General features: G+C 48.1%; 1 protein-coding gene across 2 annotated transcripts in view; it reads left to right on the top strand.

Annotated features, from left to right (window-relative positions):
* Window positions 1-18913, top strand: part of MOCS3 (molybdenum cofactor synthesis 3) — a 279116-nt gene that overhangs the window by 127308 nt on the left and 132895 nt on the right. For both annotated transcript variants that reach the window (XM_063917574.1, XM_063917573.1), the window contains 3 exons: window positions 4132-4245; window positions 6061-6169; window positions 6324-6386. In XM_063917574.1, the coding sequence (XP_063773644.1) occupies window positions 4132-4245; window positions 6061-6169; window positions 6324-6386 (286 nt within the window). The remainder of the gene's footprint in view (window positions 1-4131; window positions 4246-6060; window positions 6170-6323; window positions 6387-18913) is intronic.

Here is an 18913-nt window from a genome sequence, read left to right as displayed (position 1 = left end):
GTAGAGAGCATGTAAAATCCAAAAAACAAAAGTTCAGTAAAATGACCCAAAAATCAAAATTAAAAGCGTCTGAGGAGAAGCGTAAACTTGCCAATATGCCATTTACGACACGGAGTGGCAAGGAACGGCTGAGGCCCTGGCCTATGTTCAAGGCTAGTGGTTCAGCTTCACATGAGGATGGAAGCACTCATCCTCTCGCTAGAAAAATAAAAAGACTTAAGCTGGCAAAAGCACAGCAAAGAACTGTGCGTTCTTCTAAATCAAAAATACCCAAGGAGAGTCCAATTGTGTCGGTTGCGATGCCTGACCTTCCCAACACTGGACGGGAAGATCTTGCGCCTTCCACCATTTGCACGCCCCCTGCAAGTGCTGGAAGGAGCACCCGCAGTCCAGTTCCTGATAGTCAAATTGAAGATGTCACTGTTAAAGTACACCAGGATGAGGATATGGGTGTTGCTGGCGCTGGGGAGGAAATTGACAAGGAGGATTCTGATGGTGAGGTGGTTTGTTTAAGCCAGGCACCCGGGGAGACACCTGTTGTCCGTGGGAGGAATATGGCCATTGACATGCCTGGTCAAAATACAAAAAAAATCAGCTCTTCGGTGTGGAATTATTTCAACACAAATGCGGACAACAGGTGTCAAGCCGTGTGTTGCCTTTGTCAAGCTGTAATAAGTAGGGGTAAGGACGTTAACCTCCTCGGAACATCCTCCCTTATACGTCACCTGCAGCGCATTCATCATAAGTCATTGACAAGTTCAAAAACTTTGGGCGACAGCGGAAGCAGTCCACTGACCACTAAATCCCTTCCTCTTGTAACCAAGCTCCTGCAAACCACACCACCAACTCCCTCAGTGTCAATTTCCTCCTTACCCAGGAAAGCCAATAGTCCTGCAGGCCATGTCACTGGCAAGTCTGACGAGTCCTCTCCTGCCTGGGATTCCTCCGATGCATCCTTGAGTGTAACGCCTACTGCTGCTGGCGCTGCTGTTGTAGCTGCTGGGAGTCGATCGTCATCCCAGAGGGGAAGTCGGAAGACCACTTGTACTACTTCCAGTAAGCAATTGACTGTCCAACAGTCCTTTGCGAGGAAGATGAAATATCACAGCAGTCATCCTGCTGCAAAGCAGATAACTCAGGCCTTGGCAGCCTGGGCGGTGAGAAACGTGGTTCCGGTATCCACCGTTAATTCAGAGCCAATTAGAGACTTGATTGAGGTACTGTGTCCCCGGTACCAAATACCATCTAGGTTCCATTTCTCTAGGCAGGCGATACCGAAAATGTACACAGACCTCAGAAAAAGACTCACCAGTGTCCTAAAAAATGCAGTTGTACCCAATGTCCACTTAACCACGGACACGTGGACAAGTGGAGCAGGGCAGACTCAGGACTATATGACTGTGACAGCCCACTGGGTAGATGTATTGCCTCCCGCAGCAAGAACAGCAGCGGCGGCACCAGTAGCAGCATCTCGCAAACGCCAACTCGTTCCTAGGCAGGCTACGCTTTGTATCACCGCTTTCCAGAATACGCACACAGCTGAAAACCTCTTAGATCATCGCAGAATGGCTTACCCCAATTGGACTCTCCTGGGGATTTGTGACATCGGACAACGCCAGCAATACTGTGCGTGCATTACATCTGGGCAAATTCCAGCACGTCCCATGTTTTGCACATACATTGAATTTGGTGGTGCAGAATTATTTTTAAAAACGACAGGGGCGTGCAAGAGATGCTGTCGGTGGCCCGAAGAATTGCGGGCCACTTTCGGCATTCAGCCACCGCGTACAGAAGACTTGAGCACCACCAAACATTCCTGAACCTGCCCTGCCATTATCTGAAGCAAGAGGTGGTAACGAGGTGGAATTCAACCCTCTATATGCTTCAGAGGATGGAGGAGCAGCAAAAGGCCATTCAAGCCTATACATCAGCCCACGATATAGGCAAAGGAGGGGGAATGCACCTGACTCAAGCGCAGTGGAGAATGATTTCAACGTTGTGCAAGGTTCTCCAACCCTTTGAACTTGCCACACGTGAAGTCAGTTCAGACACTGCCAGCCTGAGTCAGGTCATTCCCCTCATCAGGCTTTTGCAGAAGAAGCTGGAAACATTGAAGGAGGAGCTAAAACAGAGCGATTCCGCTAGGCATGTGGGACTTGTGGATGGAGCCCTTAATTCGCTAAACCAGGATTCACGTGTGGTCAATCTGTTGAAATCAGAGCACTAAATTTTGGCCACCGTGCTCGATCCTAGATTTAAAACCTACGTTGTATCTCTCTTTCCGGCAGACACAAGTCTGCAGAGGTTCAAAGACCTGCTGGTGAGAAAAGTCAAGCGGAACGTGACCCGTCAACATCTCCTCCTTCACATTCTCCCGCAACTGGGGGTGCGAGGAAAAGGCAGGGCAGTCTGGAGCGAGTGCTGACATCTGGTCCGGACTGTAGGACCTGCCAACGATTACTGACATGTCGTCTACTGTCACTTCATATGATTCTCTCACCATTGAAAGAATGGTGGAGGATTATATGAGTGACAGCATCCAAGTAGGCACGTCAGACAGTCCGTACGTATACTGGCAGGAAAAAGAGGCAATTTGGAGGCCCTTGCACAAACTGGCTTTATTCTACCTAAGTTGCCCTCCCTCCAGTGTGTACTCCGAAAGAGTGTTTAGTGCAGCCGCTCACCTTGTCAGCAATCGACGTACGAGGTTACTTCCAGAAAATGTGGAGAAGATGATGTTCATCAAAATGAATTATAATCAATTCCTCCGTGGAGACATTCACCAGCAGCAATTGCCTCCACAAAGTACATAGGGACCTGAGATGGTGGATTCCAGTGGGGACGAATTAATAATCTGTGAGGAGGGGGATGTACACAGTGAAAGGGGTGAGGAATCGGAGGATGATGATGAGGTGGACATCTTGCCTCTGTAGAGCCAGTTTGTGCAAGGAGAGATTGATTGCTTCTTTTTTTGGTGGGGGCCCAAACCAACCAGTCATTTCAGTCACAGTCGTGTGGCAGACCCTGTCGCTGAAATGATGGGTTCGTTAAAGTGTGCATGTCCTGTTTATACAACATAAGGGTGGGTGGGAGGGCCCAAGGACAATTCCATCTTGCACCTCTTTTTTTCTTTAATTTTTCTTTGCATCATGTGCTGTTTGGGGACAATTTTTTTGAAGTGCCATCCTGCCTGACACTGCAGTGCCACTCCTAGATGGGCCAGGTGTTTGTGTCGGCCACTTGTGTCGCTTAGCTTAGTCACACAGCGACCTTGGTGCGCCTCTTTTTTTCTTTGCATCATGTGCTGTTTGGGGACAATTTTTATGAAGTGCCATCCTGCCTGACACTGCAGTGCCACTCCTAGATGGGCCAGGTGTTTGTGTCGGCCACTTGTGTCGCTTAGCTTAGTCACACAGCGACCTTGGTGCGCATCTGTTTTTCTTTGCATCATGTGCTGTTTGGGGACAATTTTTTTGAAGTGCCATCCTGCCTGACACTGCCAATTTAGTTAGCAGTTGGGCAAAACCATGTGCACTGCAGGGGAGGCAGATTTAACATGTGCAGAGAGTTAGATTTGGGTGGGTTATTTTATTTCTGTGCAGGGTAAATACTGGCTGCTTTATTTTTACACTGCAAATTAGATTGCAGATTGAACACACCACACCCAAATCTAACTCTCTCTGCACATGTTATATCTGCCTCCCCTGCAGTGCACATGGTTTTGCCCAATTGCTAACTAAATTCCTGCTGCGATCAACTTGGAATTACCCCCTTGGTTTTGCCCAACCGCTAACAAATTTGCTGCTGCGATCAACTCTGAATTACCCCCATTGTGAGCATTATTGTTCAGAAAAGGTTTAACGTGCGTCGTTAATGACCCCCTCCCTCGTCTGAACATGTGCAGATGAGGGAGGTCCCAGCCATGCTGCAGATGCAGCAGGGCCGTTGGTCCCTCCATCGTAGCTGCCTTCCCAGCCGACATTGGCAAGTGTGTATCCACTTGCCATTGCCCGCCGCCGCCAACATCGGTGTCGGCGATGATCGGCTAGTGTGTACTGGCCTTCAGAGTGGCAAATATTAGACAGAGACACAGCCATCATATCTATTATCCTTAATTAATGTTTAACATATAATGTAATAGCAGATTGCTCTGATAATGTCCCTACTAGATATTTGGTGAATGATGCTTGTGTGACAGCTCGGAAACCACTGGTATCTGCCAGTGCACTTAGATGGGAAGGCCAGGTAAGTGGATGCTCAAGTATGTGTGTTAAACATGATTTGTTGAAATGTAACTTTATGCATTATTTGTATGCATGCAATAAAAGTAGAGACTGCAGTTACTGTAATTGCAAAGTAAGTTACTTTATTGTTTGAAGGTTGTAAGAAGAAAATATGGATCCTCATGTGCATTCACAAACACAAGCCTGACATACCCCCGGTCCAAAATGATCTATTTAAATAGAAAACATTTTATTTTTAATGATTGGGTAAAACCAGATATTTCCCGTAAGAACAGAAAATTGTGATTTCCAAGGTCAAGGGCTAAATGTAATAGCCTCCGAGTTGCTGGAGGTTCGGGACTTTCTGCGAGTCTGCCCGTTTTTTTAAAGCGGCAATCATTTACAAGGGAAAACCAACCCGGTTTCCGTTGTAAATGATTTCTGCTTTAAAAAAACTGAAGAAAGTGCTGCACCTCCGGCAATCTGGAAACTATTACATGTAGCCCCATATGTTAATGCTGAATGTTAGAACCAAGATAATCATGTTTTAGGAGCTACTTTTTTGGCAGCTTCCTTTAATGAAATTATGAGCACCAAAAGGCATTTGGATTGCTCTCGTGCTAAGGACCTGATTCAGGTTTGTTAGCAAAGCAAAAAAGCAGACAACTGGGCAAAACCAAGCTGCATTTTATATGGGACAGATGTAATGTGCAGAGAGATTCAGATTTGGGTGGATTATATATTTTTTCTGTGCAGGGTAAATACTGGCTGCTTTTGCAATGTAGCAAACAAATGTTAGACACAGTAATTTAGATTTTACTTTGAACACATCCCACTTAAATCTAAATCTCTCTGCACATGTTACATCTGCCCCATCTGCAGTGCAGCATGGTTTTGCCCAGTTGTGTGCTTTTATTGCTTTGCTAACAAACGTGAATCAGGCCCTGAGTCACAAATTTAGGTGCAAGTCGTAAGGGCCCCATACACTAGGACGATAATGCCTGATTTCGGGCATTCGGCCCGATATATCGGATGAAATCGGGCATTTTGGAGGGGTTTCCGATCTGATCCGATGCGCGTTCCCGTGAGCATCGGATCCTCCAGATTTAATGTGCTGCACATTCAATCACGTCCGACCCCGCAGGTGTGGCTGGGATCGCCCAGGATCGTCCAAGATACATCGTATGCAAAAGGACAGCATAAAATGTAACTTGGGCGATCCTGCTGCCCGGGAGGCTACCGGGCGTGATCGCCTGCGACATGTCAGACGGACATGTCACAGAAGTGTATGGGGCCCTTTAGGTCCGTATTGTTCATCTTCTTTCTCAAGGCTGTATTCCGTAATGAAGCCAATAGGGTCTCAACATATGCCACAATTTATAGTTTTGCAAAGAGCCTATCTATGCTTTGTGCTAATGAGAAGGATTGTCTTTTATCACAGCTTGGGTCTTTCTAGAGCACTCAAGTATACTTAATCATGTATTACTTAATTCATCTGTTTCTCTTAAGCCAATAATTACCCAAGGACATCATCTATTGAGGATTTGGGGCCCATTCATTAATTGCCCAATTTCCTAAGCTGCAGAATCCAACATGTTAAAAATCTTTGATCCCAATCATCTTTGGGTTTGAATCAGCGAATTGAGGCTTTCCAACATGTTGAATTTTGACAATTCTTTGTATACAATCATCTGCGGAACACAACACTTTTCCGATTGACTGTTGATGTATGGTCCCCATTACTTGAAAACCTGAGTAGAGAACCTGGTCTATCTTTTCTCAATTTAGTAATATGTTTGCTTTTATAAGCAGTAAATATTTTTCTTTTCTTTTCCAGTTAACAGTGTATAATTATCAAAATGGGCCATGTTACCGGTGCTTATTCCCTGTCCCACCACCCTCTGAAACAGTCACAAACTGTGCAGATGGAGGAGTTCTAGGAATTGGTAAGTTCTTCCCTTTATAATTGGTTCATGACCATAATGTGAACTTTAAATTAATATACTTATATGGGATGGAAATGTTTACTATATGGTCATATCACTTTTATATTTTCCATATTTTTAATTATGTAATAGTTGTTCTTTTTATGTGTTTTAGTGCCTGGAATAATGGGTTGCATCCAAGCTTTAGAAGTTCTCAAAATAGCATCTGGAATGTCCTGTATCCTTTACGGCAATGGACAGCAATATTGTAATTTTAGCGTCCATAAATAAATCCAGTTGGTAAATAGAAATGATAATTCCGAAGTAGTCTTTTTGAAACATGTAAACAAGAATTTCTAAAATAAAAAAACAAGGAGCACTGACAGTTCTCCTTGTTTTTGTGTATGTATTGGTTATGGGTATATATATATTTCAGTGTGGTGGGGTGGGGCAGAGCCTTTCCTGTCATAGTAACGTATAGGCCAAAGTTTTGTCTATATAAAGTATATGAAAAGTATAAAGAATATATTAGAAATATATATACCGTATATACTCGAATATAAGCCGAGGCACCTAATTTTACCACAAAAACCTGGGAAAACTTATTGACTCAAGTATAAGCCTAGGGTGGGAAATGCAGCTCTAGCCGTACACAGCCCTCATAGTGCCAGATATGCCCTCATAGTGCCAGATATGCCCCCACAGTGCCAGGTATGCCCCCACAGTGCCAGATATGCCCTCACGCTGCCAGATATGCCCCCACAGTGCCAGATATGCCCTCATACTGCCAGATATTCCCCCACAGTGCCAGATATGCCCTCATAGTGCCAGATATGCCCTCATAGTGCCAGATATGCCCTCACAGTGCCAGATATGCCCTCACAGTGCCAGATATGCCCTCACAGTGCCAGATATGCCCCCACAGTGCCAGATATGCCCCCACAGTGCCAGATATGCCCTCATACTGCCAGATATGCCCCCTCAGTGCCACATATGCCCTTCCCCCCCCCAAGTGCCAAATATGCTCCCCCAGTGCCAGGTACAACTTACCCTCTCCGCTCCCCCGCTGTTTTGTGAAGGAGGGACACGGAGGGCACAGCGCGCGCCTCTCCTGTGTCCCTCCTGCGTCTCCGGCGGCAGCGGCGGGTCTGTTAAATGAAGTGCCGGTTCGTGAGCCAATCGGAGCTCACGAACGGGTACTTCATTTAATAGACCCGCCGGAGATGCAGGAGGGACACAGGAGAGGCACGCGCTGTGCCCTCCGTGTCCCTCCTTCCCAAGCACTGACTCGAGTATAAGCCGAGGGTGCTTTTTCAGCATAAAAAAAAGTGCTGAAAAAGTCTGCTTATACTCAAGTATATACGGTGTATTAGAATTTTTTTTTAAATTATTTTAATCATTTTTGTAGTCAAAACTCTGAAATAAAAAAGTCTATGGCAGCCTTAATTTTCCACACATTTCTGCCGCACAAATGAATGGTTTGTTTGTATCTCTGTTGAGGAGTGTGATGGCATCGGCTAATTTGTAGCTGCTATTGGATGTAAATGTCGGAACTGCTGTGAATTAACCAATAAGTGCCGCCCCATTCATTCCTATTTCATTACTATAAAGTGACCTTTCATTAGCAGCGGGGTCCAAGAAAGGAACGAGTTGCATCCTCATAAGTGGGATTTTTTTCTTGTTAAGACACCTGGAATGCCGACATTGAGTTTTCCCTTGGATTGAGTGATAAATGGGTAAATGAGGTTGTGTGCACGATTGTTTAATAAGAAAAAAAGTACAACCTCTTTCTATAGTTTATGTGTGTACTAAAGTACCCTTTTCTCTGACGTCCTAGTGGATGCTGGGAACTCCGTAAGGACCATGGGGAATAGCGGCTCCGCAGGAGACTGGGCACAAAAGTAAAGCTTTAGGACTACCTAGTGTGCACTGGCTCCTCCCCCTATGACCCTCCTCCAAGCCTCAGTTAGATTTTTGTGCCCGACCGAGCAGGGTGCAATCTAGGGGGCTCTCCTGAGCTTCTTAGAAAAAGTTAGTTTTAGGTTTCTTATTTTCAGTGAGACCTGCTGGCAACAGGCTCACTGCATCGAGGGACTAAGGGGAGAAGAAGCGAACCTGCCTGCTTGCAGCCAGCTTGGGCTTCTTAGGCTACTGGACACCATTAGCTCCAGAGGGACCGAACACAGGCCCAGCCTCAGAGTCCGGTCCCAGAGCCGCGCCGCCGGCCCCCTTACAGAGCCAGAAGCAAGAAGAGGTCCGGAAAATCGGCGGCAGAAGACATCAGTCTTCAACAAGGTAGCGCACAGCACTGCAGCTGTGCGCCATTGCTCCTCAGGCACACTTCACACTCCGGTCACTGAGGGTGCAGGGCGCTAGGGGGGGGCGCCCTGAGCAGCAATAAAAACACCTTGGCTGGCGAAAATACATCACATATAACCCCCAGGGCTATATGGATGTATTTTAACCCCTGCCAGAATACAGCAAAACGCGGGAGAAAAGTCCGCCGAGAAGGGGGCGGAGCCTATCTCCTCCGCACACTGGCGCCATTTTCCCTCACAGCTCCGCTGGAAGGACGTCTCCCTGACTCTCCCCTGCAGTCCTGCACTACAGAAAAGGGTAAAAAAGAGAGGGGGGGGGCACTAATTGGCGCAGTTTGATAATATCAGCAGCTATAAGGGGAAAACACATTTATATAGTGGTATCCCTATATATATATATATATATATATATATATAGCGCTCTGGTGTGTGCTGGCATACTCTCCCTCTGTCTCCCCAAAGGGCTAGTGGGGTCCTGTCCTCTATCAGAGCATTCCCTGTGTGTGTGCTGTGTGTCGGTACGATTGTGTCGACATGTTTGAGGAGGAAAATGATGTGGAGGCGGAGCAATTGCCTGTAATAGAGATGTCACCCCCTAGGGAGTCGACACCTGAGTGGATGGGCTTATGGAAGGACTTACGTGACAGTGTCAGCTCTTTACAAAAGACGGTTGATGACATGAGGCAGCCGGCTACTCAGCTTGTGCCTGTCCAGGCGTCTCAAAGGCCATCAGGGGCTCTAAAACGCCCGTTACCTCAGATGGCAGACACAGATGCCGACACGGATACTGACTCCAGTGTCGACGATGAAGAGACGAATGTGACTTCCAGTAGGGCCACACGTTACATGATTGAGGCAATGAAAAATGTTTTACATATTTCTGATAATACAAGTACCACTAAAAAGGGTATTATGTTTGGTGAGAAAAAACTGCCTGTAGTTTTTCCTGCATCTGAAGAATTAAATGAAGTGTGTGATGAAGCGTGGGTTTCCCCCGATAAAAAACTGATAATTCCTAAAAGGTTATTGGCATCATACCCTTTCCCGCCAGAGGATAGGGCACGTTGGGAAACACCCCCTAGGGTGGATAAAGCGCTCACACGCTTGTCTAAACAGGTGGCACTACCCTCTCCTGAGACGGCCGCCCTTAAGGAACCTGCTGACAGAAAGCAGGAGAATATCCTAAAATGTATATACACTCACACGGGAGTTATACTGCGACCAGCAATCGCCTCAGCCTGGATGTGCAGTGCTGGGGTGGCTTGGTCGGATTCCCTGACGGACAATATTGATACCCTAGACAGGGACAGTATATTACTGACTATAGAGCATTTGAAAGATGCATTTCTTTATATGCGTGATGCACAGAGGGATATCTGCCGACTGGCATCAAGAGTAAGTGCGCTGTCCATTTCTGCCAGAAGAGGGTTATGGACGCGGCAGTGGTCAGGTGATGCGGATTCCAAAAGGCATATGGAAGTATTGCCTTATAAAGGGGAGTAGTTATTTGGGGTAGGTCTATCAGACCTGGTAGCCACGGCAACTGCTGGGAAATCCAAAATTTTACCCCAGGTAGCCTCTCAACATAAGAAGACGCCGTATTATCAGGCGCAATCCTTTCGGCCCCATAAGGGCAAGCGAGCAAAAGGCTCCTCATTTCTGCCCTGTGGCAGGGGGAGAGGAAAAAGGCTGCAGCAAACAGCCAGTTCCCAGGAACAGAAGCCCTCTCCCGCCTCTGCCAAGTCCTCAGCATGACGCTGGGGCTTTACAAGCGGACTCAGGCACGGTGGGGGCCCGTCTCAAGAATTTCAGCGCGCAGTGGGCTCACTCACAAGTGGACCCCTGGATCCTTCAGGTGGTATCTCAGGGGTACAAATTGGAATTCGAGACGTCTCCCCCTCGCCGTTTCCTAAAGTCTGCTTTACCGACGTCTCCCTCCGACAGGGAGGCGGTATTGGAAGCCATTCACAAGCTGTATTCCCAGCAGGTGATAATCAAGGTACCCCTCCTGCAACAGGGAAAGGGGTATTATTCCACGCTGTTTGTGGTACCGAAGCCGGACGGCTCGGTGAGACCTATTTTAAATCTAAAATCCTTGAACACTTACATACAGAGGTTCAAATTCAAGATGGAGTCACTCAGAGCGGTGATTGCGAACCTGGAAGAAGGGGATTATATGGTGTCTCTGGACATCAAGGATGCTTACCTCCATGTCCCAATTTACCCTTCTCACCAAGGGTACCATAGGTTTGTGGTACAGAACTGTCACTATCAGTTTCAGACGCTGCCGTTTGGATTGTCCACGGCACCCCGGGTCTTTACCAAAGTAATGGCCGAAATGATGATACTCCTTCGAAGGAAGGGAGTTTTAGTTGTCCCTTACTTGGACGATCTCCCGATAAGGGCAAGATCCAGGGAACAGTTGGAAGTCGGGGTAGCACTATCTCAGGTAGTGTTGCGGCAGCACGGTTGGATTCTCAATATTCCAAAATCGCAGCTGATCCCGACGACGCGTCTTCTATTCCTAGGGATGATCCTGGACACAGTCCAGAAAAAGGTGTTTCTCCCGGAGGAGAAAGCCAGGGAGTTATCCGAGCTAGTCAGAAACCTCCTAAAACCAGGCCAAGTCTCAGTGCATCAATGCACAAGGGTCCTGGGAAAAATGGTGGCTTCCTACGAAGCAATCCCATTCGGCAGATTCCACGCAAGAACTTTCCAGTGGGACCTGCTGGACAAATGGTCCGGATCGCATCTTCAGATGCATCAGCGGATAACCCTGTCACCAAAGACAAGGGTGTCTCTCCTGTGGTGGTTACAGAGTGCTCATCTTCTAGAGGGCCGCAGATTCGGCATTCAGGACTGGGTCCTGGTGACCACGGATGCCAGCCTGCGAGGCTGGGGAGCAGTCACACAGGGAAGGAATTTCCAGGGCTTGTGGTCAAGCCTGGAGACATCACTTCACATAAATATCCTGGAGCTAAGGGCCATTTACAATGCTCTAAGCCTAGCAAGACCGCTGCTTCAAGGTCAGCCGGTGCTGATCCAGTCGGACAACATCACGGCAGTCGCCCACGTAAACAGACAGGGCGGCACAAGAAGCAGGAGGGCAATGGCAGAAGCTGCAAGGATTCTTCGCTGGGCGGAAAATCATGTGATAGCACTGTCAGCAGTGTTCATTCCGGGAGTGGACAACTGGGAAGCAGACTTCCTCAGCAGGCACGACCTCCACCCGGGAGAGTGGGGACTTCACCCAGAAGTCTTCCACATGATTGTGAACCGTTGGGAAAAACCAAAGGTGGACATGATGGCGTCCCGCCTCAACAAAAACTGGACAGGTATTGCGCCAGGTCAAGGGACCCTCAAGCAATAGCTGTGGACGCTCTGGTAACACCGTGGGTGTACCAGTCGGTGTATGTGTTCCCTCCTCTGCCTCTCATACCCAAGGTACTGAGAATTATAAGACGGAGAGGAGTAAGAACTATACTCGTGGCTCCGGATTGGCCAAGAAGGACTTGGTACCCGGAACTTCAAGAGATGCTCACAGAGGACCCGTGGCCTCTACCTCTAAGAAGGGACCTGCTCCAGCAAGGACCCTGCCTGTTCCAAGACTTACCGCGGCTGCGTTTGACGGCATGGCGGTTGAACGCCGGATCCTGAAGGAAAAAGGCATTCCAGATGAAGTCATCCCTACTTTGATTAAAGCCAGAAAGGATGTAACCGCAAAGCATTATCATCGCATTTGGCGTAAATATGTTGCATGGTGCGAGGCCAGGAAGGCCCCTACAGAGGAATTTCAACTGGGTCGATTCCTGCATTTCCTGCAAACAGGAGTGTCTATGGGCCTAAAATTGGGGTCCATTAAGGTTCAAATTTCGGCCCTGTCGATTTTCTTCCAGAAAGAACTGGCTTCAGTTCCTGAAGTTCAGACGTTTGTCAAGGGGGTACTGCATATACAGCCTCCTTTTGTGCCTCCAGTGGCACCTTGGGATCTCAATGTAGTTTTGGGGTTCCTAAAATCACATTGGTTTGAACCACTCACCACTGTGGACTTAAAATATCTCACATGGAAAGTGGTAATGCTGTTGGCCTTGGCTTCGGCCAGGCGTGTGTCAGAATTGGCGGCTTTATCCTATAAAAGCCCTTACCTGATTTTTCATACGGACAGGGCAGAATTGAGGACTCGTCCTCAATTTCTCCCTAAGGTGGTTTCAGCGTTTCACCTGAACCAGCCTATTGTGGTACCTGCGGCTACTAGGGACTTGGAGGACTCCAAGTTGCTGGACGTAGTCAGGGCCCTGAAAATATATGTTTCCAGGACGGCTGGAGTCAGAAAATCTGACTCGCTGTTTATCCTGTATGCACCCAACAAGCTGGGTGCTCCTGCTTCTAAGCAGACTATTGCTCGTTGGATTTGTAGTACAATTCAGCTTGCACATTCTGTGGCAGGCCTGCCACAGCCAAAATCTGTAAAAGCCCATTCCACACGGAAAGTGGGCTCATCTTGGGCGGCTGCCCGAGGGGTCTCGGCTTTACAACTTTGCCGAGCAGCTACTTGGTCAGGGGCAAACACGTTTGCTAAATTCTACAGATTTGATACCCTGGCTAAAGAGGACCTGGAGTTCTCTCATTCGGTGCTGCAGAGTCATCCGCACTCTCCCGCCCGTTTGGGAGCTTTGGTATAATCCCCATGGTCCTTACGGAGTTCCCAGCATCCACTAGGACGTCAGAGAAAATAAGAATTTACTTACCGATAATTCTATTTCTCGTAGTCCGTAGTGGATGCTGGGCGCCCATCCCAAGTGCGGATTGTCTGCAATACTTGTACATAGTTATTGTTAACTAAATCGGGTTATTGTTGTTGTGAGCCATCTATTCAGAGGCTCCTCTATTATCATGCTGTTAACTGGGTTCATATCACAAGTTGTACGGTGTGATTGGTGTGGCTGGTATGAGTCTTACCCGGGATTCATGAATCCTTCCTTATTGTGTACGCTCGTCCGGGCACAGTATCCTAACTGAGGCTTGGAGGAGGGTCATAGGGGGAGGAGCCAGTGCACACCAGGTAGTCCTAAAGCTTTACTTTTGTGCCCAGTCTCCTGCGGAGCCGCTATTCCCCATGGTCCTTACGGAGTTCCCAGCATCCACTACGGACTACGAGAAATAGAATTATCGGTAAGTAAATTCTTATTTTTTTATATAATATTTTTATTTGAAAAAACATGCAGTACAGTAAAGGAAAAGTCAAATACAGAATCATACAATATGGTTACAAACATTAACAAATAGAAAAGCAAATAGCGGAGCATTACCCCAACCAACAACAACGAAATGTGTGTAGATGCAACATAAAACAAAACCGATAATGAGAAGTAACGCCCAATGGAGAGACAATTGCTTACATCCTTAAACAATTCAGCATAATATGTATGGAGACGAGAGAAGGACATAGGGGGAGAGGCTGCTAGGAACAGTAATTCATGCCCAAGACACCAATAGTTATATGAAGTCAGCCAAGCTGCCTGTCAAGTAAAGTCTTTCACATGGGGGGAGGTAACACAACTGAGTACGGGTGCCAAATTGAGAAGGATTTCGCTGCTCTCTTTTCTAGGGAACACTTCATCCAATCCATCTGATAAAGAAATGTCAAACGAGGGAGCGTCAGGGAAATGGTGTACCTACCTATCCACTGAGATAAGATTTTTTATGTTTTTTATTTAGCTGCTGTTGTAATCCTAGCTAAAATCTGTGCAATGCCCCTGGTATGGGGTACTGCACAGCTTTTAGTTTGGAATGCCGTATGGATGAGAAGGAGGTCCCATAATGCCCATTCCATTCGAAGGTGAAAAAGATACAGCGGTCCCGTGTTATGTAAGTCTGAACAGCCAACTAGAACTCTTGCACAGAAGATCCAGCCAAGTACCAGCCAAACAGCTCCTAACTTTCACTTTTCAAACCCATCCTATGACATGACAGTTATGAGCTGATTCATCTCTTTGCACTTTCTCTCCATCCAAGGCTTAGTAAATAGACCCCCTAGTTTCCGTCATATATGTGTAGAAATAAAAAAAGTGGAATGTGGTCCCAGTAGTCTGACGCAAGCCTCCATCTATTGGAGATACTTTGTCCAAAGAGGATAAATGGGTTAAAATCTGTTGACAAAGCTGCCCATTTGAAAATAATTGAACATGGGAAGGGTTAATCAAAGGAATTTCTTCTTGAATTGAGACAGTGAGTACCAAAGGGCAACCATGATCCAAAAACTAATGAACGTAAGGCAATCCCTGGCGATGCCAAGCCCACGCTGCACAACAGGTATTACCGTCTTGGAAACAACGGTTTAACAATGGGTTAAGCTTAAGGAAAGGGAGTAGGACACCTAAAGCTGTAGTCTTTTCCTGGGCTTCCGCCATACATGTCATGTGGAGTAAGAGATTATCCGTAAGGGCAAGTGGGAAACTAGAGGGAGACAAGTGTAGCAAATAAACTAGGTTAATGCATGGACTGAAGTTCTGTTCAATGAAAGTATTAATAAAGTTGCCTGAGCCACCTATCCAGTCTAGAGTGTAGTGATAGATGGCAGCTAATGCATTATCTTGAAGTCAGGTGAGAGAAACCCCACCAAACTTTGGAGGCAGCTGTATCTGTTCCTTTTTTTTGTTTCTCTTGCATCCACAAGGGATATTGGGGACAGATTAGTGCGATGGGGTATAGACGGGTCCAAAGGAGCCAGTGCACTTTACATTTCTTCAGCTGGGTGTGCTGGCTCCTCCCCTCTGCCCACTCCCACAGACAGTTAAGGAAAAAGTGCCCTCAGGAGAGGATGCACACTCTGCAAGCTCCAGAGTTTTTCTTCAGTTTCTTTTAAACTTTTATTTCCTTCGCAATGCTGTTTGGGCAACAGCATACCTGCGCCGTGGGAGTTAGGAGGGGGGGGTGGCGGGCGGTCACCTGCCTCGTGAGGTGCAGAGCCGCTGCACTACGCCTTAGCTGTCGCAGCCGCAGCATGCCGCACACCCCTAACAAAGCCTGAAGGTGATCGTCGGTGGTGAGTACAAACCGGGGGCCTCGCTATGGGGAGTCCCCAGGTACATTGTGCGGCAAAGGCGTGAGTGAGGCGCATGGGTACCTCCTGGGGAGGGACCCGCTGGAGGCCCTGCGTGAGACTGGCTGGCGTTATTGTACCAAACATTTATGTGCGGCTACAAATGGTGTGCGAGGGAGACACAGCCAGTATAAACATTATTAGTAGCTCCGGCGCCATTACGGGGGCGGAGCTACATCAGAGCGGGCTCAGCGGCATTTTGGCTCCTTCCTCTGCATAAGCAGTAGCAGCCTCATACAGCTCTCCACAGGATCACTGGTACCGGGTGTAGAGGGGGAGGGCCGATATTGGTGCACAGTTTACAGACAGTATAACTGTCTGATATAGCTATAGATATATATATATATATATATATATATATATATATATTTCTCTGACGTCCTAGTGGATGCTGGGGACTCCGTAAGGACCATGGGGAATAGACGGCTCCGCAGGAGACTGGGCACATCTAAAGAAAGATTTAGGACTATCTGGTGTGCACTGGCTCCTCCCCCTATGACCCTCCTCCAAGCCTCAGTTAGATTTCTGTGCCCGGCTGAGCTGGATGCACACTAGGGGCTCTCCTGAGCTCCTAGAAGAAAGTATAGTTTAGGTTTTTTATTTTCAGTGAGACCTGCTGGCAACAGGCTCACTGCAACGAGGGACTAAGGGGAGAAGAAGCGAACCTACCTAAGTGGTGGTAGCTTGGGCTTCTTAGGCTACTGGACACCATTAGCTCCAGAGGGATCGAACACAGGACCCGACCTCGTCGTCCGTTCCCGGAGCCGCGCCGCCGTCCCCCTTACAGAGCCAGAAACAAGAAGGTGGTCCGGAAAATCGGCGTCTGAAGACTTCTGTCTTCTCCAAGGTAGCGCACAGCACTGCAGCTGTGCGCCATTGCTCCTCATGCACACCACACACTGCGGTCACTGATGGGTGCAGGGCGCTGGGGGGGGGGCGCCCTGAGCAGCAATAATAACACCTTGGCTGGCAAAACTAACACCATATATAGCCCCAGAGGCTATATAGGTGTATATTAACCCCTGCCAGAAACGATAAAATAGCGGGAGAAAGCCCGCCGAAAAAGGGGCGGAGCCAACTCCCTCAGCACACTGGCGCCATTATTCCCTCACAGCTTTGCTGGAAGGAAGCTCCCTGGCTCTCCCCTGCAGTCCTGCACTACAGAAAGGGTAAAAAAGAGAGGGGGGGCACAATTTAGGCGCAGTGTATATATATATATATATATATATATAATATATAGGCAGCTATAGGGGAAAACACTCTGTATAGTGATATCCCTGTGTTATATAGCGCCCTGGTGTGTGCTGGCATACTCTCCCTCTGTCTCCCCAAAAGGCTTTGTGGGGTCCTGTCCTCTGTAAGAGCATTCCCTGTGTGTCTGCTGTGTGTCGGTACTGCTGTGTCGACATGTATGATGAGGATAATGATGTGGAGGCGGACCCCTGCGGGGTCGACACCAGTGTGGATGGACTTATGGAAGGAATTACGTGACAGGGTCAGCTCCTTACATAAAAGGTTTGACGACATAGGACAGCCGGCTACTCAGCTTGTGCCTGTCCAAGCGTCTCAAATGTCATCAGGGGCTATAAAACGCCCGCTACCTCAAATGACAGATACAGATGTCGACACGGATACAGACTCCAGTGTCGACGATGATGAGACGAGTGTACCCTCCAATAGATCCACCCGTTATATGATTGAGGCTATGAAAAATGTATTACACATTTCTGATGATACCCCAGGTACCACAAAAAAGGGTATTATGTTTGGTGAGAAAAAACTACCAGTAGTTTTTCCTGCATCTGACGAATTAAATGAGGTGTGTGAGGAAGCGTGGTCTTCCCCAGATAAGAAATTGATCATTTCTAAACGGTTAATGGCTGCGTACCCTTTCCCGCCAGAGGATAGGTCACGCTGGGAAACTCCCCCTAGGGTAGATAAAGCGCTGACACGCTTATCAAAGAAGGTGGCACTACCGTCTCCGGATACGGCCGCCCTAAAAGAACCTGCTGACAGAAAGCAGGAAAGTACCCTAAAAGCTATATACACACACACGGGCATTATATTGAGACCCGCTATTGCATCAGCTTGGATGTGCAGTGCTGCTGCTGCGTGGTCAGACTCCCTGTCGGAAAACATTGATACCATGGATAGGGACAATATTTTGCTAACGATTGACCATATTAAAGACGCGGTCTTATACATGCGTGATGCACAGAGGGATATTTGCCGGCTGGCATCAAAAATAAGCGCTATGTCCATTGCCGCCAGACGGGGGTTATGGACTAGGCAATGGTCAGGTGATGCCGACTCCAAGCGGCACATGGAAGTTTTACCCTATAAAGGTGTGGAACTTTTTGGGGAAGGTCTTTCAGACCTCGTTTCCACAGCTACTGCTGGGAAATCGACCTTTTTGCCACAGGCTACCCCACAGCAAAAGAAAGCACCGTATTATCAGGTACAGTCCTTTCGGCCCCAGAAAAATAAGCGGGCTAGAGGCTCATCCTTTCTGCCGAGGGGCAGAGGAAGGGGGAAAAGCTGCAGCGCACAGCTAGTTCCCAGGAGCAGAAGTCCTCCCCTGCGTCCGGTAAGTGCACAGCATGACGCTGCGGCTGCTTAGGCGGAATCGGGAACGGTGGGGGCGCGTCTCAGGTTTTTCAGCACACAGTGGGCTCTCTCACAAGTGGATCCCTGGGTCCTTCAAGTAGTATCTCAGGGGTACAGGCTGGAATTCGAGACGTCTCCCCCCCGCCGTTTCCTAAAATCTGCCTTGCCGGCAACTCCCTCTGCCAGGGAGGCAGTGTTGGTGGCTATTCAAAAACTGTATTTCTCTAACGTCCTAGTGGATGCTGGGAACTCCGTAAGGACCATGGGGAATAGCGGGCTCCGAAGGAGGCTGGGCACTCTAGAAAGATCTTAGACTACCTGGTGTGCACTGGCTCCTCCCACTATGACCCTCCTCCAAGCCTCCGTTAGATTTCGTGCCCGGCCGAGGTTGGATGCACACTAGGGGCTCTCCTGAGCTCTTAGAAAGTTATAGTCTTAGAATTTTTTTTTTTTTTTTTCAGTGAGACCTGCTGGCAACAGGCTCACTGCAGCGAGGGACTAAGGGGAGAAGAAGCGAACTCGCCTGCTTGCAGCCGGATTGGGCTTCTTAGGCTACTGGACACCATTAGCTCCAGAGGGATCGACCGCAGGCCCAGCCTTGATGTTCGGTCCCGGAGCCGCGCCGCCGTCCCCCTTACAGAGCCAGAAGCAGGAAGATGGTCCGGAAAATCGGCGGCATGAAGACATCCTGTCTTCACCAAGGTAGCGCACAGCACTGCAGCTGTGCGCCATTGCTCC

The sequence above is a fragment of the Pseudophryne corroboree genome, chromosome 4 (genome assembly GCF_028390025.1).
Source record: "Pseudophryne corroboree isolate aPseCor3 chromosome 4, aPseCor3.hap2, whole genome shotgun sequence".
NCBI lineage: Eukaryota > Metazoa > Chordata > Amphibia > Anura > Myobatrachidae > Pseudophryne > Pseudophryne corroboree.
The sequence above is the reverse complement of the archived record's forward strand: the minus strand, read 5'-3'. Positions and strand labels throughout refer to the sequence as shown.